The sequence below is a fragment of the Musa acuminata genome, chromosome BXJ3-3, assembly GCF_036884655.1.
Source record: "Musa acuminata AAA Group cultivar baxijiao chromosome BXJ3-3, Cavendish_Baxijiao_AAA, whole genome shotgun sequence".
NCBI lineage: Eukaryota > Viridiplantae > Streptophyta > Magnoliopsida > Zingiberales > Musaceae > Musa > Musa acuminata.
The window spans coordinates 32366537-32390000 of record NC_088351.1 but is presented as its reverse complement, the minus strand read 5'-3'; the positions used below and the strand labels follow the sequence as shown (position 1 = coordinate 32390000).

Sequence of the window (23464 nt, the reverse complement as noted above, 5' to 3'; positions counted from 1 at the left end):
AAGGTGTTCTTCACCAAATATCAAAATTTTTATATCAAGTTATATATTTGGAAGAACTTTGCAAATATTAAGGTGAGTAAGTCTACATGTTTATTAATTAATATTACAAATGCAAACTATTAATTATAATTTTGTCAATTCCTTACACAACAAATGAAGATTTCAAGCGAATTGAAGTTCAAAAACCACTAGAAACTGATTAGAACTATGCCATTCTCTTGCCTAGTCAATTTCAAAGCATAAATTCCATGCAGATTTGTGGTCATGTTATACATAAATGTTGATAGCTTATTTGAGAGAACAAAGAATTTGGACAACCAAAAGAGGAAGCCAAAACAAAGAGCTTATAGCCTTTAATAGAACATCACATTCCACATTAGTTGAACACATCATCTCTCCATTTGTAACCTTTTAACTCATTTGACAGCATATGTTATTCCAATGCCAAGGAATATAACCAATGTTAGGGAATATGAATCATACTCTTTTTTCCCTTTTAATGGCAAAATGGTTGAGGTCAAATGTCAAACATCACAACCATATTTTGTAGACTCTCCAACCAAATTTCATATATATGTCAACTCAAAGTAGGTGTTTTTTTTCACTTATTTTCCTAAATTAGTATGTATACCCTTGTGTTTAATCTTCATTAATTGGCTAGTATTTGAATATTAGAGTATAGAATTGGTATTGATGACTTTTAAGCTTTGTTATGATATTAGATTCATATTAATAACCATAACCATGATTAGTCATAGTCTACTTAAATAAACACGGAATAAATTATTTTTTTGAGGGTCACATATTTTATACTAAAATTTGTAGGAATAAATATGCTACTCCTTTTTTAGTTTTATTTTTTTGGTAAACTAAGATTGACAACTTATCAGTTTAACCATTTAATTATGAATAGGGTCAAAGATTCCTTTATAGATGCACTCTATTTGTTGATTGTAATGGCCACACTTTGGCGGGTGAGAGAGCATTGACTTTTGACTCGTAAATTATAATATTATTCTTTAATCAATTGATACATATTAATTGATCATTTTAAATATAACGATACACACAATATATGAAAAATGAAACGACACTTCGATCTGAATCAGTATATATTATCCATATTAAGTAGTATGTTGTGGTACCACAAATCTTGAACAGATTTGGATCATATAAATAAAACAATTTAATTTATTAAAAAATAAAATAAAATCTAAAAAAAAACTATTTTGTGATGAAAATTAAAGAGAAAAATTCATTCGATATATTTCGTCTGATCATTAATTTGGTTGCTAAATACTTTGTCATACGATATCTGATCAAAATCCCGTCTATTCTGATGAACAGTTGAAATCAGTGTGATCACAGAACGTGGAATAGGATATGCCCATTTCCATCAGAATCTACTCAACGGTGACAAACCCCCTCCGGTCTTTTCGCTCGCACTCCCTTTTTCCCATCATTCCACGGAAAAAGAACTCCAGCATGATGATGCCCTCCGCACTCTAAAGCAGCCGCCTTTCGCCTCTCATCCTCACACGAAACCTCAGAGCCTCCAACTTTTGGGATCTTTCTCATCATCGCATCACCACCATCCTTCGATTTTGTGATTTGTTAATGGTTTCCTTTCTGATGTTTTCGGCTCCCAACGGTTCACATCATCCGTCGCTTTTCGCGGAACGTCAACGTTACTCATGCAATCATCGCGTTCGATGTTGTTATGGGGTCGTTTTCCCTGCTTCCGGTTCGCCGCCGATCTAGATCTGTGTATATAACAGTGTCCAGTGTGATAAAAATCCTTTTTTTTTTGTTTTTAGGTAGAGGAAGTGTGGGGAGGGCGCTGAGGCAGGGGGCTCTGCTTCTCTCTGCACATGCCGATCGTTGGTTCCGAGTCGCTGCGCCGCTCGGTTTGCGAGAAGTGGGAGAAGGTATGGACGAAGCGGGCTCTGATGGGGTTGGTGCTGGGCCAGTTCGTGTCCCTTCTCATCACCTCCACCGGTTTCTCCTCCTCCGAGCTCGCTAGAAGAGGTCCCTTCCTTTCTCTCTCCTCCCTCTTCTTTCGATGCGATCATCTTTCCTTAGGGTTTTTCTTCCTCGTAAAAATACAAAAAAGGTGGGATTTCGATCGATGTGGTTTCTTGAAATGGGTCGTTGTCGTTTAACATCATCTACTCTTTTCCCCGTTTCGATGTTGTTGTTTTCGTTAAAACATAACAAAGGAGTTTTTTTTTTCTGACTCGTGGTTTCTTCAAATGGTTCGTCGTGGTGGGATGCAGGCGTGAATGCTCCGACGTCACAGTCCTTCTTGAATTACCTACTCCTCGCGACATTCTACGGCGCATTTGTTATCCGCCGAAAACGGCCGCTCCAGGTGCTGTGATCACTCCCTGCCTTCGCTTCATCTTCCCTTTTAGTTGATTGTTCTGTAGTGTCCGGAATACTTGTTTTTTAGTCTTCTCTAGATTGTACAGGTGGGTGTTTGCTTTGATCCTTGATTTTTCTCATGTTTCTGCATGTTTGAGCCTAAGAAGCACGGATACGACATGGTACGGATAGGGTGACAGGTGTCTGCGGGACGCCTTGAATCCGATGCTCATCCTGTGCTACGACCTGGCGACGAGGGTGCCCTTCGTGTTGTCGTGGGTGGAAGCCGTGGAGGAACGCCAAAGGCACAGATACGTAGTTGTCGCTGAGGCACGTGCCCAAGCGAATGGAGTCGATGAACGAAGGGAAGTTGAGGAAGGGAGTGAAGTTGCGACGGTGGTAGTCAGTGATGCTGAGGAGGAGCAGGTCGTCATCCATGCAACTCAGCACCACACGCCAGCCGCTGAGCGGTGAGGAAGGGTGCACGTGTGACACGGATATGCAGTGTCCAAAATAAAAAAAATAAATTAATAAAAACAGACATAGGTCGGACATGTGTTTGGTGGTGTCAGAACAGATACACCCATCGAATTGGCGTGTCGGTGGTTCATAGGTTTGAGCATTACAAGAATTAGTTCTTGAAATGGCAACCATTAGCTTAGTTCCTTGATCATCTTTGTTACTCATAATCAGAATCATTTTGTCTGTCTACTAGAGTCTATGTGAATGTGCATATCTATGTGATAGGTGATAACTATCTTAACTAGTCTTGGCTAACAAGTGGTTTTTGGATTTTATTATCTTGACTGCACACATGCTAAGAATTATTCTCCTTTGACTTGCATATTTCCTTTGGAGTGAATGCTAGGCGTATTTTATCCAACCAGCCGAGAGCAATGTGTTAGGATCGAGAGCACTAAGAGGGGGGGGGGGTGAATTAGTGCAGCGGAAATCTTACAGCAATTTAAAAACGAAAGCTGCGTTCGTCCGATAAAAAACTATTTCGATATAAAAGCAGAATCACAGTGCAGTTTGCGTCTAAGCGCAGTTTTGCGTCTAAGCGCAGTTTGCGTCTAAGCGCAGTTTGCGTCTAAACTCAGTTTTACGTCCAAACGCAGTTTTACGTCTAAACGCAGTTTTACGTCTAAACGCAGTTTTACGTCTAAACGCAGTTTTGCATCTAAACGCAGTTTTGCATCTAAACGCAGTTTTACGTCTAAACGCAGTTTTACGTCTAAACGCAGTTTTACGTCTAAACGCAGTTTTACGTCTAAACGCAGTTTTGCGTCTAAACGCAGTTTTGCGTCTAAACGCAGTTTTACGTCTAAATGTAATTTTACGTCTAAATGTAGTTTTGCGTCTAAAAGCAGTTTTGAACCTTGAAAAGCGTTTTACGTAGAAAGCAGTTTGCAGTTATAAATGGAATCCGAATGTAAGCGTAAACTGCAGTGTGAAGATCGTACGAAAACACGATTTACGTTTGAATGCAAATTCTGAAAGATCAGAGCTTAGAAACTCGTTCGTAAAGGCGCAGAGGGCAGTAGCAATGTAGGAGGTTTGCAGTAATGATAAAGTGCTCAAGGTAAAAGCAAACCAGAGATTTAGAGTGGTTCGGTCAGTCTTGACCTACTCCACTTTTGGCTTCCTCCTCCGACGAGGTCACCGACGTCAACTAGCTGCCTTCCTTCAATGGGCGAAGGCTAACTGCCCTTTTACAGTTTCTCTCCTTTTGACAGGCTTAGGAGACAACCTTTACAGATCCTTTCTCTCCTCTCTTTACAACTCAAGACTTAAAGAACAGAAGGAGGAGAACTTTAGGATTTTACACAAATTTGAGCTCTTAGAATCACTGAAAAGATCAAGAATTCGGTGTGGATCTATATCCTTTCAGTGTTGAATGGGTGGGGTATTTATAGGCCCCAACCCAATTTAAATTTGGAGCTCAAAACGATCAAATCCCGGAATTCCGGGATCAGGCGGTTGCACCTCTTGACTGGAGAGGTGGCACCGCCTGGCAGAGCTCGAAGACTGAGCTCAGGCGATTGCACCTCTCTGCCAGAGCTCGAAGACTGAGCTCGGTGGTTGCACCTCCTAGCAGAGCTCGAAGACTGAGCTCGGTGGTTGCATCACCTGGCAGAGCTCGAAACTGAGCTCAGGCTGATGCACCTCTCTGCTAGAGCTCGAAACTTGAGCTCTGGCGGTGCTACCTCTTGACAGAGGAGGTTGCACCGCCCAGTCTAGCTCGAAGACTGAGCCCTGGGCGGTTGCACCTCTTGGCTGGGGCGGTTGCATCGCCCAGTCCCGCTGGAAGACATGGCCTGGGCGGTTGCACCGCCCAGTCCCGCAGCCCAGGCGGTTGCACCTCCTGGCCTAGGCGGTTGCACCGCCTGGTGCAATCAGGGTCCGAATGGTTCGCTCCATTCGGCCCAATTTGAATCTTTTCAGGGGCCCAATTGCCCCAAGATTAAGCTAATGGGATCACCTCCCATTTTCAAGCTTAATCATCATGCTAACTACGATTAACTCTAAGACAACTTCTGCAGCTATGCTCCGATGCGTCAATCGCTTCTTCCGGCGAGTTTCCGACGAACTTCCGTCGATCATCCGATAAACCCTCGGTGATCCTTCTGCGGACATCCGGCATACTCCTGGACTTTGCGACGATCCACTTGGCGAGTTCCGACGAGCTTCGCTTGGCAAGCTTCTGGACTTCTCGGATCTGTTCTCGCTGAACCTCCGACGACCGTCCGAACTTCCGTCGAACTCTCGAACTCCCAACGTGATCATGATCTTGACTCCGGCGCAACACCTGCTGCTTGTCTTACTCTCATCGTAGTTAATCCTGCACACTTATCTCAACACATAGATTAGATAACAAATGACAATTGACTTCATCATCAAAATCCGAGATTCAACAATCTCCCCCTTTTTTATGATGACAATCAATTGATAAAGGAGTTGTCCTTAACTCCCCTTATCTATATGCCATAGTTGAGATAAGTCAACCTTGAATTCAAGACCTAAGAATTCAAGTGACGTATTGATAAGTTAGATCAGTTAAACTTATCAATGCTCCCATCATGATGCCCATCATGATGTATCTCTTCAAGAATGATGTCAAGGCATGACATACATCATCAAGTTTGTATGATAGTGTTTGTAACTATTCATCATGTAATCATATAAAGCTACGAAGGACTTTTTACATGATGCACACATTTGAGATTTTCTAGCAAGTTTGCATTTTCTTCACAATATAGAATATCAAATCAAGACATGATGCAAACTATAGCACATGTTCACATATCTCTTGGTGATGCAAGGATGGCATAACTATAACATTGTTTATAGCATCACTCAAGTATTTGCAACTATGACATAGACATGATTATGGCAGTTCAGCTATGACATAGTGTGTATCAATTCATATGTTTCTCCCCCTTTGTCATCAACAAAAAGCATGATAGCATTATCAAGCACATAAAGGAAGTCATGACACATATAATTCTTTGAATATCTCTTTATTGTTTGTTGCTTGAAGGAGGAAAGTCATTTTTTAAAAAAGTTTTCATAAGAGTGTACAGGAAAATCCCATTTTTAGCATACAAACCGAAAAATGAACTTCTTACATGCATTTGGTTAAAAGTATTTGTCACATAATTTGCAACATGTTATTTGATCAAGCGTTGTCAAGGCATGTAATAGTAATAACTTCCGAAAAATAATTTTAACTAGTTTAAGTATTCGGACACATCAACATTCCTAATTCTCTTCTTATGTAATCAAATTGTTCTTCACATAGGGGTTTTGTAAAGATATCAGCTAGTTGATGTTTGGTATCAATAAACTCTATGGTTACATCATGATTAGTGACATGATCTCGTATAAAGTGATGTCTAATATCAATGTGTTTTGTTCTTGAGTGTTGTATAGGATTTTTAGTTAAGCATATTGCACTCGTGTTATCACATTTAATGGGAATATCTTTAAGATTCACTTTGTAATCTTCTAAAGTGTTTTTCATCCATACAACTTGTGCACAGCATGCACTTGCTGCAATGTATTCAGCTTCGGTTGTTGATAGAGCAACCGAGTTTTGTTTCTTAGATGACCAGGATACAAGGGCATGTCCTAAAAATTGACATGATCCTGATGTGCTTTTTCTGTCTAGTCTACAGCCAGCGAAGTCCGCATCAGCATAAGCTGTTAATTCAAAATTTTCTGATTTTGGGTACCATAACCCTAGATTGGTAGTTCCATTAAGATATCTGAGTATTCTTTTGACTGCTTTGAGATGAGATATCTTAGGGTCTGATTGAAATCTAGCGCAAAGTCCTACACTGAACATGATGTCTGGTCTGGTGGCAGTGAGGTAAAGTAAACTTCCTATCATACCCCTATAGGTTTTTTGATCGAAGCTTTCTCCATTCTCATCAATTTCTAACTTAGTGGAGGTGCTTATAGGAGTGTCAATGGCTTTTGATTTATTCATTTTGAACTTCTTTAGCAAACTCACAGCATATTTGGTTTGACTAATAAAGATGTCATTGCTTAGTTGTTTGATTTGTAGGCCTAAGAAGAATGTTAACTCTCCCATTAGACTCATTTCGAATTCACGACTCATAGTTTTCGCAAAGGATTCACAAAGAGATTCATTTGTAGAACCAAAGATAATATCATCAACATAAACTTGAACAATGAGAAAATTGTTTTCAAAATTCTTGATGAATAATGTAGTATCAACCTTGCCTTTTATGAAATTATTTTCAATAAGAAAAGAACTAAGTCTCTCATACCAAGCCCTAGGAGCTTGTTTTAAACCATAGAGAGCTTTAGTTAATTTAAACACATGATTAGGGAGACTATTATTTTCAAATCCAGGAGGTTGTTCAACATAGACTTCTTCGGAAATAAAGCCATTAAGAAAGGCGCTTTTAACATCCATTTGAAATAACTTAAAATTATTACTGCTAGCGTAGGCAAGGAGCATCCTTATGGCTTCCAATCGTGCCACAGGAGCGAAGGTTTCTTCGTAATCGATACCTTCTTCTTGGTTGAAACCTTTGGCCACTAATCTAGCCTTGTTTCTAACCACGATACCATTTTCATTTTGCTTGTTTCTGAAGACCCATTTAGTACCAATAACTAGATGATCATTTGGTCTAGGAACAAGCTTCCACACTTCATTTCTCTCAAATTGATTTAATTCATCTTGCATTGCGATAATCCATGAATCATCTTTCATGGCTTCATCAACGTATTTGGGTTCAATTTGGGAGAGAAAGGCAGTATTTGCACAAAAGGTTTTAAGAGAAGATCGTGTTTGAACTCCTTTTGATGTGTCTCCTAAGATTAGCTCCTTAGGATGAGCATCTACATACTTCCAATCCTTGGGTAAGGAAATCTGAGAAGTGGATGCATCCAAGTTGCTAGTTGGAGACGGGGTCTCGTTTAAATTTAAAGAGTCAAAATTAACATCATCGTCAAGATCATTTTTCGTGATTTCAGAAGTCTCATTGAAAACAACATGAATGGATTCTTCAATAATTAGAGTTCTTTTATTAAAGATACGAAAGGCTTTAGAAACTGTAGAATAACCAAGAAAGATTCCTTCATCGGATTTAGCATCAAATTTTCCTAAGTTGTCTTTTTCATTCAAGATAAAACACTTACACCCAAAGACTTTGAAATATGAAACGTTGGGTTTTTTATTGTTCCATAACTCATAGGGAGTTTTGGTTAGTAGAGGTCTCACTAGAACTCTATTTAAGATATAGCATGCAGTATTTACGGCTTCGGCCCAAAAATATTTGGGTAGGTTATGTTCATTCAACATGGTTCTTGCCATTTCTTGTAAATTTCGATTTTTTCTTTCTACAACTCCATTTTGTTGAGGGTTTCTAGGAGTAGAGAAATTATGGTTGTATCCATTGAGTTCACAAAATTCTTGGAAATCATGGTTTTGAAATTCACCACCATGATCACTTCTAATTGACGAAATCATAGAACCTTTCTCATTCTGAACGAGTTTGCAAAACTTGGTAAAAGATCTAAGGCATTCACTTTTCTATTTTAAAAAGTAAGTCCATGCGTATCTGCTATAATCATCTATGATGACGAAAGCGTATTTGCTACCTCCTAGGCTTGATGTGGAGATGGGTCCGAACAAGTCCATATAGATCAATTGTAAGGGCCTAGAGGTGCTTACTTGATTTTTAGATTTGAAGCTACTCTTAATTTGTTTACCTAATTGGCAGGCATCACATACATTATCTTTGATGAACTTGATATGAGGAATTCCTCTTACAAGTTCTTTGGATGATATTTGAGTGATTAGCTTCATGCTAGCATGACCTAATCTTCTGTGCCATATCCAAGCATTCTCATTTAAAGCAGAAAAACATGTTTCATTACATAAATCATCGATGTCAATAGTGTATACGTTATTTTGTTTTAATGCAATCATAGATATGTTTTTGTGAGGTTTTTCAATGACGCAAGCATTAGATTCAAATTTGATGATATATCCTTTATCACATAATTGACTAATGCTTATGAGGTTATGTTTTAGACCATCAACTAGCAAAACATCTTCAATAGAAAAGTTGGATTTGTTACCTATGGTTCCTTTGCCAATGATTTTACCCTTGTTGTTGTCTCCGAAGGTGACATATCCTTCGTTTATGCTAGAGAGCTTAGAGAATTGGGATGAATCTCCGGTCATATGCCTTGAGCATCCACTGTCAAGGTACCATCTCTTGCTCCTAGCTTGCGATGGTTTAGTTTTCTACAAGAAAGGATGATGTTTAGGTACCCATTTGCTTTTGGGTTCCTCACAAATAGATCTACATTTTTTATCATGTTGCATAGAATTTGTCATGGTTCCTTTAGGAACCCATATCAATTTGTTTGGACTCAATTTCCTGAATGGACAATAATGTGTCTTGTGACCAAACTTGCAACAAAAGTTGCATTTGCTTCTAACATGTAAGATGGGGCCTTTTACAAAGGTAGTTGGATTTTGGTGAGGACTCCTCACAAATCCAATCCCACTTCTTTTGGGAGCATGACCCTTGTTTGTAAGGATCATGTTTAATGACTTGCTACCCACCTCGAATTTCTTCAAGGTGTCCTTAAGTAGCAAGTTTTCTTTTTGACAGATTTCTAGATCATGACATTTTATACATGAATTTAAACTATCATGATATTCGATTTTTAACTTATTAAAATCACAGGTAAGACTATCATGTACCTTTTTTAGCAATTTGTATTTTCTATTTATAACTTTGCATTCATCAAATAAATCATGGAAGGCATTTAATAATTCATCGAAAGATAAATCAGCATCTAATAAATCCGTTACCTCCTCTCCGATGGCCATTAAGGCGTAATGAGCAACTTGCTCGGTGTTGGACTCCTCTTCTTCAGATGCGCTCGAGTCATCCCATGTTGCTTGAAGAGCCTTCTTCTTTGATGTTCTTCTTTTGACTTGGGGACAATCATTCTTGTAGTGTCCCGGCTTTTTACATTCGTAGCAGATCACTTGGTCCTTCTTGGGTTCAAGTTTATTTTTCACATCGTTTTTAAACTTATTTTTTTTTAAGAATTTCTTAAACTTTCTTGTCAAAAGTGCCAAGTCATCATCACAGTCCTCATCACTTGAGTTTTCTCTCAAGTGGCATTCAGAAGTTTTAAGTGCCATATCCTTCCTGTTCTTTGGAAGGATGTCTTCTTGCTCTTCATGAGCTTTGCAAGTCAATTCGTAGGTCATTAATGACCCGATTAGTTCTTCAAGAGGGAAGTTGCGCAGATCTTTTGCCTCTTGAATGGCAGTGACTTTAGGATCCCAACTTTTAGGAAGGGATCTTAGTATTTTATTTACGAGTTCAAAATCCGAAAAACTTTTCCCGAGTCCTTTTAGACCGTTGGCGACATCCGTGAAACGGGTAAACATGTCGCCAATGGTTTCACTCGGTTTCATTCGGAAAAGTTCAAAAGAATGCAGCAACAGATTGATTTTTGACTCTTTCACTCTACTTGTGCCCTCGTGGGTCACTTCAAGTGTGTGCCAAATATCAAATGCAGTTTCGCAAGTTGAAACACGATTAAACTCGTTTTTATCAAGTGCGCAAAATAAGGCATTCATAGCCTTTGCATTAAGAGCGAAAGCCTTCTTCTCCAAATCGTTCCAATCGATCATTGGAAGAGAAGACTTTGAAAATCCATTTTCAACAAGGTTCCACAGTTCAAAATCCATAGAAATAAGAAAGATCCTCATTCGGGTCTTCCAGTAGGTGTAGTCCGTTCCACTGAACATGGGTGGACGTGTAATAGAATGCCCCTCTTGGTTTCCGGCGAATGCCATCTCTCTTGGGTTTTAATCCTTTAGAGAGTTAACCTTGCTCTGATACCAATTGTTAGGATCGAGAGCACTAAGAGGGGGGGGTGAATTAGTGCAGCGGAAATCTTACAGCAATTTAAAAACGAAAGCTGCGTTCGTCCGATAAAAAACTATTTCGATATAAAAGCAGAATCACAGTGCAGTTTGCGTCTAAGCGCAGTTTTGCGTCTAAGCGCAGTTTGCGTCTAAACACAGTTTGCGTCTAAGCACAGTTTGCGTCTAAGCACAGTTTGCGTCTAAACTCAGTTTTACGTCCAAACGCAGTTTTACGTCTAAACGCAGTTTTACGTCTAAACGCAGTTTTAGGTCTAAACGCAGTTTTGCGTCTAAACGCAGTTTTACGTCTAAACGCAGTTTTGCGTCTAAACGCAGTTTTACGTCTAAACGTAATTTTACGTCTAAATGTAGTTTTGCGTCTAAAAACAGTTTTGAACCTTGAAAAGCGTTTTACGTAGAAAGCAGTTTGCAGTTATAAATGGAATCCGAATGTAAGCATAAACTGCAGTGTGAAGATCGTACGAAAACACGATTTACGTTTGAATGCAGATTCTGAAAGATCAGAGCTTAGAAACTCGTTCGTAAAGGCGCAGAGGGCAGTAGCAATGTAGGAGGTTTGCAGTAATGATAAAGTGCTCAAGGTAAAAGCAAACCAGAGATTTAGAGTGGTTCGGTCAGTCTTGACCTACTCCACTTTTGGCTTCCTCCTCCGACAAGGTCACCGACGTCAACTAGCTGCCTTCCTTCAATGGGCGAAGGCTAACTGCCCTTTTACAGTTTCTCTCCTTTTGACAGGCTTAGGAGACAACCTTTACAGATCCTTTCTCTCCTCTCTTTACAACTCAAGACTTAAAGAACAGAAGGAGGAGAACTTTAGGATTTTACACAAATTTGAGCTCTTAGAATCACTGAAAAGATCAAGAATTCGGTGTGGATCTATATCCTTTCAGTGTTGAATGGGTGGGGTATTTATAGGCCCCAACCCAATTCAAATTTGGAGCTCAAAACGATCAAATCCCGGAATTCCGGGATCAGGCGGTTGCACCTCTTGACTGGAGAGGTGGCACCGCCTAGCAGAGCTCGAAGACTGAGCTCAGGCGATTGCACCTCTCTGCCAAAGCTCGAAGACTGAGCTCGGTGGTTGCACCGCCTGGCAGAGCTCGAAGACTGAGCTCGGTGGTTGCATCACCTGGCAGAGCTCGAAACTGAGCTCAGGCTGATGCACCTCTCTGCCAGAGCTCGAAACTTGAGCTCTGGCGGTGCTACCTCTTGACAGAGGAGGTTGCACCGCCCAATCTAGCTCGAAGACTAAGCCCTGGGCGGTTGCACCTCTTGGCTGGGGCGGTTGCACCGCCCAGTCCCGCTGGAAGACATGGCCTGGGCGGTTGCACCGCCTGGCTGGGGCGGTTGCACCGCCCAGTCCCGCAGCCCAGGCGGTTGCACCTCCTGGCCTAGGCGGTTGCACCGCCTGGTGCAATCAGGGTCCGAATGGTTCGCTCCATTCGGCCCAATTTGAATCTTTTCAGGGGCCCAATTGCCCTAAGATTAAGCTAATGGGATCACCTCCCATTTTCAAGCTTAATCATCGTGCTAACTACGATTAACTCTAAGACAACTTCTGCAGCTATGCTCCGATGCGTCAATCGCTTCTTCCGACGAGTTTCCGGCGAACTTCCGTCGATCATCCGATAAACCCTCGGTGATCCTTCTGCGGACATCCGGCATACTCCTGGACTTTGCGACGATCCACTTGGCGAGTTCCGACGAGCTTCGCTTGGCAAGCTTCTGGACTTCTCGGATCTGTTCTCGCTGAACCTCCGACGATCGTCCGAACTTCCGTCGAACTCTCGAACTCCCAACGTGATCATGATCTTGACTCCGGCGCAACACCTGCTGCTTGTCTTACTCTCATCGTAGTTAATCCTGCACACTTATCTCAACACATAGATTAGATAACAAATGACAATTGACTTCATCATCAAAATCCGAGATTCAACACAATGAACATGACTTTATACTGTAATTTTAAACAAACAATCCTTCCCTCTAGAAAGAAATCGTTCCCTTTGAATTTTATACTAGCTTGTTATGTTTTCTTTGGCTCTTACCATAATTTTGTTACATTGACAAGTTTGACATTAGCTTCTGCTTTAACAAAAAGATAATAATTCTTACCTTGTTTGATCTTTTGTGCAGTTAAGTTGGTACTACTATCTGGTGCTTGCTGTTGTTGATGTGGAAGCCAATGTTATTGGTGAGTAGCTTTTGTTATTAATACACAAAAACAATTATCTGCTGAGTGGATGATGTAGCTTTCTATGATAAATGTTGGTCCTTAACCAGCATGCTTGAGTTTATTATTTCTTTTATGGGGTTAACAATTTCTTACATCTATATCTTATGGGGACTGTCAATCAGGATTGATCGAGTTAACACTGCTGATGACCATGAGTTCTGGTAACAACTCATGATCACAATTATCAATGGTAGTACTTGGCTAGAACACACAAGCAGCCCCATACTGTCTGAAATAGATAGATTTGGGTGAGTAAGGGTCATTAAAATTCACTCCAAAGATAAAGGGGATAGGTTCAGGTATACCACCTGAAAACCTGAACCTGCCAGGGCAACATGTTTGGCTTATTGGTGCAGTTTGATCTAATTTTTATAGCTTATAAACTAAAATCATGGAGAAGAAAACCAGATGAATGCTCATTGGTTCTCTAGCTGCTCTAGCTTCAATGACCTCAATATTGACGTCAGCAAGATCTGAACTCTTCCAATTGTCTTTTCTTGTCAGGTAAGCTCTCCTCACCTCTCAACCATCAGCACTATGCTACCATCATTATACTGTCTCCAAAACTCTGTTTCCATACAATCCTCACTCTGCTTTTATCTATATTGCACTTTTTTCTGTAATCCAATATAGTGGATTTTACTCAGGGAGACTTGAATCTGAACAAAAACTTGACTGTATTGGTACAGTTGAGTTTGGTAACACAATTGTAAATGAGTTGGGTCCTGACAGGGTAGATTTATGCAATTTTGAAATTTGCCCAACCTAACCTGGCATTGTGGAATATTTTTCATGTTGTTGACTTGCATTAAAATGAGAGACGGTTTGGTTTTTGTTATGGTGCTTATTTAATGTATTAACTAATAAGTGTTGTAGCTGTTTAATGTTTGAGATAAATTTTAATTTATTCATTTAATTGATTATTTAATTGTGAATATACCTAAACTTTTTTGTTTTGTGAATAGTTGTCAAGGCCTACCAGTACACATCTTTGACAAGTGTCATGCTTCTGGATTGTTGGTCAATTCCATGTGTTATACTTTTCACATGGGTGTTCTTGAAGACAAAATATGGATTTAGGAAGTTTGCTGGTGTTGCTATTTGTGTTGCTGGACTTGTAATGGTTGTGTTCTCAGATGTTCATGCGAGTGACCGTGCAGAAGGTAACTTGATGCTAACTGCTTTCTGCAATTCTATTCTAGTTGTGATAGTGTCGCTATTGTCTTGGATGGTACAAGGAGTTGCCAATCTTCTTGTTGTAGTCAAATTTAGTGTCTGAATGTGTGAAATCCAATTATGATTGGAAGTCATGACTTGTGCTTTAGCTTAGAATTTTGCTGTTCTGAAGTAGTAGTTGGATGTAAAAGATATTACTAAATTCTCCCCCTTAAAAAAAATACTGGTGCTGATTACCGAAACTGGTATCCGACCAACATTTAAACCAAAGTCACCTTTACAACCTCAAACATAGCTGAACCATTTTATCCTCATCCTATACTATGTCAAATACTTTTTCATTTTTGTTTTTATTCAGAAGTAATGTTCTTCACATTATCATTTTTGTTACAATGTTATAGTATCTTCTTTGTTGCTACCATTAATTATTGAATCTATGCCTAAATAGTGAACGTTGTACATGTTTGATACAAAGGCTACAGACTAACATAGACCAATAGACTAATCTGGTCTCAGTTAGTTTGTTGTTTCTGTATCAGACATGCACAACCTTTACTATTTAGGCATAGATTCGATAATTGATGAAAGCAACAAAAAATATCCTATAGCATTGTAACGAAAATGGTAATGTGGAGAACATCGCTTATGAAATAAAAACAAAAACGAGAAAGTACTTGGCATAGTATAGAATCTACATAGAGGATAAAATGATTACGCGAAGTTTGTGGTTGTATAGTTGACTTTGGTTTAAATGTCTATCTGATACCAGTTTTGGTAATCAACGTCACCAGTTTTTTATTTTTTTTTCAAGTGGGGAATTGGTAGTTTCAGTTAGGTGCATGTTCTTTCTTTTTTCAAGCTCATTTCAGCATTACAATTTATTTTAAAATATAAATTTATTTTTAATCTAGCTTGTTAATGTACACGTGATATTATTGAATATAATGCAATAGCCCATCTCTTATTTTTAACAAATTAAAGAATGACACAACATGCTTACATCTTGCGACATTTGACACCTTTCTTATAAGAGCCTTTTGTTGGTACAAAAAAAAAATCTGGAACTTATCTTAAATTTTCTCTAACTCATACCATGAGCTCAAAAATTTTATTCTGTCATGGATAAATTTATGTTTTTGCTCTCATTTTTTATCCCTATTCTATGGTTCGCAGGAGGACCGAACCCTGTCAAAGGTGATATCTTTGTCATTGTTGGATCTACATTATATGCAGTTAGTAATGTTGGTGAGGTATGCATTTCATGTTTCCCTTCATTATTAAGAAAGCTTTTCTTTTCTAGGTTTATCAAAGCTTCCTAGCTTATCATCCATTACTTTGAATACTTTTATATATAACTTCATTTATAGAGAATATTACTTGTTAATGATGATCCCTTTTTTCCCCTTACTGTGTTGGCAATGAACATGGCTTGGTGAAGTGAACTACTGTATTTGTAATTGCTGCTAATTACTTGATCTCATTTACTTTTAATCATTGGTTCATGGTTCATTCATTGAATGGTTCATGTTCTTTGATCATTTATTATATAACTACGATGAGAAAAAAAAATGTGGAGTGAGATTGGAAAACATTGTATAGGTTAAGAAAAAGTAGGGAGAGAAAAGGCAAATCGATGGTTCTTGGTTTCTTTTATTGTATATCAAAAACAGGATTGGACTTCTCCCTTTTTGGTGTCATGCAATAGTTAAGAGAGATAGGCTTCAAGTACCTTGCTTGTTTTCCTACACTTATTTTCAAGGTGAACACTCTCTTGTTATGACCTTGTTTAATATTGGAAGCCACCTTTTTGCTGTTCTACAAATATAGTCATGATATACTAGCAAACTCAGGACTGTCAGCATGAATTTCTACCTCCAACCTTTTTTCTGTTCAGAAATGATTGCTGCATCATTTCTGAACTATTCTTTTAGTAACTTGAGGAAATTTATTATTCCCTCTTGAGTGGAAATGAAATTACTTATCTTATTTGTGCACCTAATATCTACTATGAGGGGTGTTTATTCTCCATGTCTACAAGATTAACATTTATTTAGAGATAAAGTTTGTCTCTTAGCCTTTCTTCTAGAGGCATCTAGCTCTAGTGGGACTTAGTAGATCGCATAAGTTGGAATAAGGTAGATCATTTTTATTTGTGAAATAGTTATTTGGTTTTCATGAAAGTCTCTCTATCTCGCTGGTTGACATTAGGTTGATGGCAATTGAAAAAGTTGTCGTTTGATACAAGGTTCGCAATACCGTACCGTACCGGTATTTCGACCTGGGCTTGGTACCGGTACGGTACGGTGTACCGAGCACTGTAGCACTGCTACAGTGCGGATCGGTACTGGGCGGTCCACGTACTGCTGGCCTGTCGGATCGGCACGTACCGCCCATACCGGACAGTACGATTCGGTATGGCAGACACTGGTTTGATAGAGCCTTGATTTTTATAACATACTGTAGGCAACTGCAAATTGATGGGAATAGGTTGTATGCAGGATCTTTCTAGTAGTCTGCAAGAACTGCAATTATAAAAAGTAGCAAGGTGATCAACTTTGTACATGGTTTTCTGGGGTTAGAATTGTAGCTTATCATATCTTTTGAAGATAGAGATTCATTAAGTTAGCAGGAAAATCCAGTTCTTTCCATGATAAATATTAAATATTTGAATTTTTGATCAGATTGGGATGTAGAATTAGTATTACTCCTGTGTTGTTGTACTTGCTTCCTTTGAGGTTAAACAGAACAATTTATTCTGAACTAAACATTTTCATCTTGTTTTTAACATTTTTCAGGAATTTATCATCAAGAAGGCCGATAGAGTTGAGTTGATGGCGATGCTTGGAGCATTTGGAGCAGTTGTTAGTGCTATTCAAATGTATCCTTGGTCTCTTTGTGCCTGCATGATATATTCTAGAATGCTAATTGCACTGGCAAGCCTCTATTTATCTGTTCACATCTATTTGAAAATTCAATCAGAATCTCAATCTTAAGTGCTGCAAGTGTTTAGACTTGCGAAATATTAGCTAAGTTTCTTAAAATCGATTATGACTACAAGCATTTCTGGTTCTACTTTTATCCTTCATATAGCAAGAGGCAGAAAATGTCTCACTAGGTAATATCCTTCTATTTGTATATTACCTATGTTTTTAATTCCGAATGATACTGCTCGGTATGGGTGGTACGTACCAATCCGCCCGTAGATCGGTACACAGACCGCCCGCTACTGGGCGGTATCAGTCTGTCTACGGCGAGGGAAGAAGTGTTGAGGGAGATTGCGCTCAAAGAAGAGGGAGAATTGGGAGAACCTCGACGCTTTTCGATCCGGCACCGCCCTCCCTCAACGATCTCGATCCAGGAGGTAACGGAGAGGCAACGACTTGACTTCTTCTTTGTCGTATCCTTCGCCAAAGGCCGGAGATGCTTGCGGCCTTTGCCACATTCTTCGCCAAAGGCTGAAGACATCTGCGACCTTCGATTTCGATGTCTTCGTTGAACGTCACAAATGAGAAACTGCTTTCTTCTCCTCGTTACGTCGTGCCGAAGGTCGGAGACATTTGCGTCCTTCGACGTCTTCACCGAACACCGCAGATGAGGAGATGACCGCGTTCTTCTCCTCATTGTGTCGCATCGTGCTGAAGGCCGGAGACGTCTGTGGCCTCTGCGTTTTCACCGAATGCTGCGGATGTAAAGAAGACCACGTTCTTCTCCTTGTCGTGTTACACCGAAGACCGGAGATGTCTGCGACCTTTGACGTCTTCGCCGAACGTCGCAGACGAGGAGAAGACCGTGTTCTCCTTGTCTAACGCGACGAGGAGAAGAAAAGGAGGCGACTTCATCGAGGCAGCATACACATCCTTTTTTTAATATTATATATATATATATATATATCAAGGTATGCAATACTGTATCGTACCGGTGTTTCGAGGTTGGCTCGATACGGTACGGTACCGTGAACTGAGCGGTATGCCAGGGCGTATTAAGCGGTACACCTAATTTAGGTGTAAAACCTTCCGAAAATACCTGAAAAAAAAAAGGTTATGATAGAGTTTTTAAATTAGAAATAAATATAATAATAGCATAGGTTCTGCAAAATCAATGTAAATTAGGTAAGAATAGTATCATATATCTTTTTCAGGCTTTGAAAAATATCTTGTGCAAAGTTCGTATTTCAGTCCATTATGGATTGTCTTTATGTAAACATACCTGTTGATTAGAAAGTTCTTACTCTTAATCTTCCCAAATTAGCCTCCATTCAATTCATAAATCGTTATTTTGTAAAGTTTAGGAGAGTACAAATGTGAGAAAAAAAGAGTTTGAGATAGTTTAAGAGAGTATAAAAATGTAATGAAGTAAAATATGGGAGAAGAAGGGTTTAAATACTATGAGAAAGGGTTCCAACGATCAAATTGACCGTTGGAGCATTGTATCACTGTTACCGAGCGGTTTTAAATATGACCGTTGGAGCACTGTATTATTGTTACCGAGCGGTTTTAAATATTTCTTCCTCTTACCGTAACACTGTAGCACGTTCCGTCCGGTAGTGGGCGATCCACGTACCTGTATGCCATCGGACCGGTACGTACCGCCTGTACCGAGCGGTACTATTCGAAATTACATACCTTGATATATATATTAATATATATACATATCGAGTGGTACACCCTGGCATATTGCTCGGTACGCCCGTACCATATCGTATCGAGCAAAGCTCAAAACGTCAGTACGGTACAAAATTAAAAACCTTACTATATCCTATATACTGTGGTATTTGGGCCAAAAAATTCATGTTTTTGTTAATGTTTAGATTGCCTAATCTGATCATTTGCAAAAACCCAGTAAGCTGAAACTGTGGTAGTCAGATTCATAGAAGACAGCTTTTGCATCTTAGTTTTACCATGTCAGAAATTTTATGATGCAAAGTGCTAACATAGAAAGATTTCAACTTTGGTTTTCTGAAGTTCACATTTAATTTTCTGATTTTCTTAAATTACTCCTAGAAGCATACTTGAGCGCAGTGAACTTAAAGATATTAAATGGACAGCTGGTGCAGTAAGTCTCTCTCTCTCTCTCTCTCTCTCTCTCTGTGCGTGCACATGCACATGCATTTATGTACAATTTTGTTTGTATTTCTTATTCTTGATGAACAGATATTAGATGTTTGAACCTTAGCTACAGTTGTACATGAGTTTTTTTTGTACAATTTTTTTTCGGTAAGAATATTTGCATATGCACATGCACAATTTATTCTCTTTAAGTACTTTTGTGGTAATTCATGTAATCATGCGTATCCTGGTCTGGAAGGAAGCTGTGATTTTATCAAATTTAGACACAACTGAAGATATGAAAGCTAGCAGCTTTTTTGGCATAACATGCATAAACTGAGAAAGATTTCATTTTGAACAATTTTTATTGGTCATTTCATCTAATTCTGTGACCACATTGATATTACAAAGTTGCTATGCCTTGGTGGTGAACGAGCTTGCATGATCAATATTAGTACTTGCAAGATCCTGAATATAGATGTACAGCAGCCCTTTGTAGTTTGTATAACCTAATGCATCTAGAAAACTGTGGGATACTTTTCAAAGATCATGGCTGAGATGCTATACATCTGAACTTGAAATCAATTGACATGCTTTTTAAAATTTTAAGAATATTAGCTGCCTCTTACTTGATTTCATCTTCATATCCCTGTAATCTCTATCGTCCACCAAAGTCCCCTATGTAGCTTTTTTACCCTCCAACTGGAACACTTGAATTTTGTCCAACACATGCAACAAGACAAGGCACAGGAACCTCTGCTTAGGTAGATCATCCTGCAGTTTATATGCTTGCTCAGAGTAAATATCACCTTTCAAACTTTTGGGATTAAGTGTAATGATCTAATCATAGACCCCCTATGCTTGAAATCCAGTATTCTGGTCCAAATTAATCAAAGTAACATGTAATCTCCAATCTACCTGTGGCCAAAAGACAATTTCTGGAGTCCTATACATATATAACAACTGTCCTAAAATGAATAGAAATCCCAAATGCATCATTAAAAGTTTACTTGAAGATCCAATTTTGATTTTGATCTAACCATCTTTAAATACAACTTAGTCAAATTCTAACGAATCTAAACAATTTATGTTACACTTATGTATCTTCATTTTGGTTCAAGTTCATGGATGGCTAAGAGATACCTGAAGTTTTGCTTAAATGCTATATACTTGATGTCAAAAAAGTTCACTAAGAACATTTAGGATTTGTGGATCACCAATATAGAACCTCATTTATTGGATCTCTGACATAAAAGTCCAAATTTGGGTGTTAATTGTGAAGCCTAGTTCTCATTTATGTTCTTTACTAGCACAAGTTCCAAGCATTGCCCATTAGTTAAGCCAAAAGTTGGATATGAAAAAGTACTTGATTGAAGTAAAATATGCATGTGCCAACTTCCAACGATGCTGCTATATCCTTGGTTTTTTAAAGACATTACTAGAAGTTGAAACAAAGATGCAAGTGGATGTTGAAAATAAAGCATTATTTTTTATATGTTGCCCAATCATGTAAAAAGTTGCTGTGCTTGTTTAGCATGAACCTGTCTGAGTGCCTGGAGTTTGTGAACTTTCAGTCTAATCCACGTCATGTTAAAGATGACAAAGGTCAATGTTGGTGCTATTTAGGGAAAAAGAAACACTTTTTTTCTGTAAAAAAGAGATCTATTGATTTAAGCCTGTGTTACAAACTGAAGAATTGATCGATCAGCAGCAGAAAACATAAAACGAGGGTTCTATGATCTACCATAATGTGCCGAAGAATGACTAGCAAAATTGCTTGACCTGAGAATGCGGATAACGCAGATGACATGGAGAGAGTGAAAAAGAGAAAGTATGAATAACTTCTGTAGGGACGAGGGAACAGGAGTAATTCCCGTTGCAATATTGACAACCTCCACTGAGTCTGTGTTGATCTCAATAGAGGGTAAATGAAGCTCTTGGATAGCTTTGAGTCCCTCCAAAAGAGTGATAGTTTCTGCCATTAAAGGACTCGATGCTTTGCAGCAGTTGCCCCCTAACCAAAGGTGTTCACCATCTGCAGTTTTGAGGAGGAAAGCAGAGCCTGCAGGTTGAGAAGTTATAGAAACACTTATGGGAGCCAGCAGGTTGGGAAAAGAGAAACACTTGCAAGGATAATTGAATAACCTGTCCATTGCCTGATTGAAAGAATCTTACAAGCTCATAGTGATTTATATTGTTGTAGTTTGAGACTGTTTGCACAGGGATCACAGTTGTAGACTCTCATACCTGTGAGATCCATACCAGTTGTTGTGTTCTTTAGGTTATTTCACCTCTGTTTTCCTTTTATATGTCTTGATGAATACATGATATTAATGTCTTATTTGTCTTGGTTTATTTTTTTTATTTGGAAGGAACATCGCGGCATCGATGACTTTGAACTTTTTATAGTTTGGTGATATTTTGATAACCTCATGATGGCTTGGTCATATTTTTGAATTTGCAACTAGTTTGAAACTGAAATTATGAAGTGTTTCATAGTTATCATTTCTTCAAAATATGGTAGAGAACTAGAGATATTATTTTCTAGTTGTGTATGTCAAGTAACTTTATTCTGAACATGTGATTTCAGGTGCTACCATTTCTTGGATTTGCAATGGCGATGTTCTTGTTTTACTCAACTGTTCCCGTCATTCTTAAGGTAGGATCAGAGCATGTGTATCAGTCACACAATGCATCATTACCTATATCTTGTGATAAAGATTATTAAGATCCTTTTACAAGATAAAAAATAAGTACATTGATCAAACATATGCCATCATAGGATGAGAATGGACTGTTTCGATTTCTGGATCTTGGTTTTAGCTAAAGTTGATATTTGCTAGCTCATTTTCAAGTCAAAGAATTGATTAGATGGACATGTCTGATGAATTGCAAACACGGAAACTAAAGTTGAAGAATTGTTCCAACATATTGTTAATACCAAATTGACATCCTTCTCCAGCAAAATTGATCACCACTTTAATCCTATGTACCAGGAGCAATCTCTTAGTTAACTTTGCCACAAAAGTGAGTGGGCAGAATTAGCTGCCAAATCAGGAATTACTTCCAGATAGTTATGTACCTGCTCAGCAATCTGCCGGTTGAAATAGTTAGCCATAGAATTAAGTAGAACTGGTGAAGGGAGAAATCAACCTCATTTGTTGCTTCAAGTCCTATTTTCCACTTGGTAATTCTTTCATTGCAGATATGTGGAGCAACGTTGCTCAACCTTTCGCTGCTGACCTCAGACATGTGGGCTGTTCTAATCCGCATTTTTGCCTATCACCAGAAGGTTAATATTGTTGGAATTCCTACGATTACTTGAGTGAAAAGTTCAAGGTTTATATGACAAAGCAATTTCATGTCCCTCCAGGTTGACTGGATGTACTTCATAGCTTTTGCGGCTGTTGCAGTTGGGCTCGTGATTTATTCAGTGTATTTATCGTGCAGGATCCTGTTCTTTATGCATCAAATTCTCTTCTAGAGGATTGAACTTTTTTTGTTTTTTGCATCTGTTTGTACAGACAGAGGAAGAAGGATGAGGAAGGTGCCCAAGTCGCGGAGGCCAGCGATGAGCGGCAGAAAGGAAAAGGATGAAGAGGCTGTAGTTCTTGACAATTTGACTCGAGGTTCCATTGTGGCTGTTGAGGGCCAGAGATCTGAGGATGTCAAGCAACAGCCTTCCATTACAAGTTTGCCCAAGTAAGGTTTCATCACAACAACAAGCCACTGTGGTTAGATCAAAGTGTTTCTGTGATGGTGGTTCCTTTGTTCCTTGCTTTTCTTTCCATGGGGACAGATTGAAGCAGCAGTAACGACGATCGCCCCAGCATAAGTAGTTTCCATGGAACTCCAATGCCTGCTGTATTCAATTGTGGTCTTGTTGTCGATGTAGTACTGAACTGAAGTATGATAGAGCTTTTCTTGCGTGCTTATATGGTTAGAACTGATCCAGCATCAGTGAACATATTTCTAATTAGTGAAAAAAAGATAATTTTTTCTTTAATTTTTTTGATCTCAATTTGTTTCATGTGATACATAAATTGTTATCTTTGATTTAATATTAATGTGTCAAATTTGTTTTTTTTTTTTTTTTGTATCCACTATAAATCTGCTTGCTGGTTGCAGTGACTGTGTGAAAAAAATATTTATCTTTTTTTTGTTTATTATTTAGAGTTTTTATGT

At 38.7% G+C, this 23464-nt stretch overlaps 1 protein-coding gene across 2 annotated transcripts; it reads left to right on the top strand.

Moving 5' to 3' along the window:
* Positions 1–1469: 1469 nt before the first annotated feature.
* On the top strand, positions 1470–23285 carry LOC135633686 (uncharacterized). 2 transcript variants are annotated; one of them, XM_065143458.1, is made up of 12 exons: positions 1470–1725; positions 1818–2028; positions 2277–2371; positions 12959–13016; positions 14024–14221; positions 15408–15484; positions 17030–17112; positions 19235–19286; positions 21870–21938; positions 22485–22571; positions 22653–22714; positions 22804–23285. In XM_065143458.1, the coding sequence occupies exons 2-12, from the start codon at positions 1872–1874 to the stop codon at positions 22874–22876; spliced, it is 1011 nt and encodes a 336-aa protein (XP_064999530.1). In that variant the 5' UTR covers positions 1470–1725; positions 1818–1871; the 3' UTR covers positions 22877–23285. The 2 variants fall into 2 exon arrangements, with proteins under 2 accessions (XP_064999530.1, XP_064999529.1); XM_065143457.1 differs by having other exon boundaries at positions 1470–1744.
* The last annotated feature ends 179 nt before the right edge of the window (positions 23286–23464 follow it).

Bases quoted from the DNA above. Each gene is read 5' to 3' on its own strand.
- LOC135633686 (XM_065143458.1), top strand. From the start codon at position 1,872: ATGCCGATCGTTGGTTCCGAGTCGCTGCGCCGCTCGGTTTGCGAGAAG. The intron at 2,029-2,276 runs GTCCCTTCCTTT...GGTGGGATGCAG, and splicing joins CTCCGAGCTCGCTAGAAGAG to GCGTGAATGCTCCGACGTCA. The intron at 21,939-22,484 runs GTAGGATCAGAG...CTTTCATTGCAG, and splicing joins CTGTTCCCGTCATTCTTAAG to ATATGTGGAGCAACGTTGCT.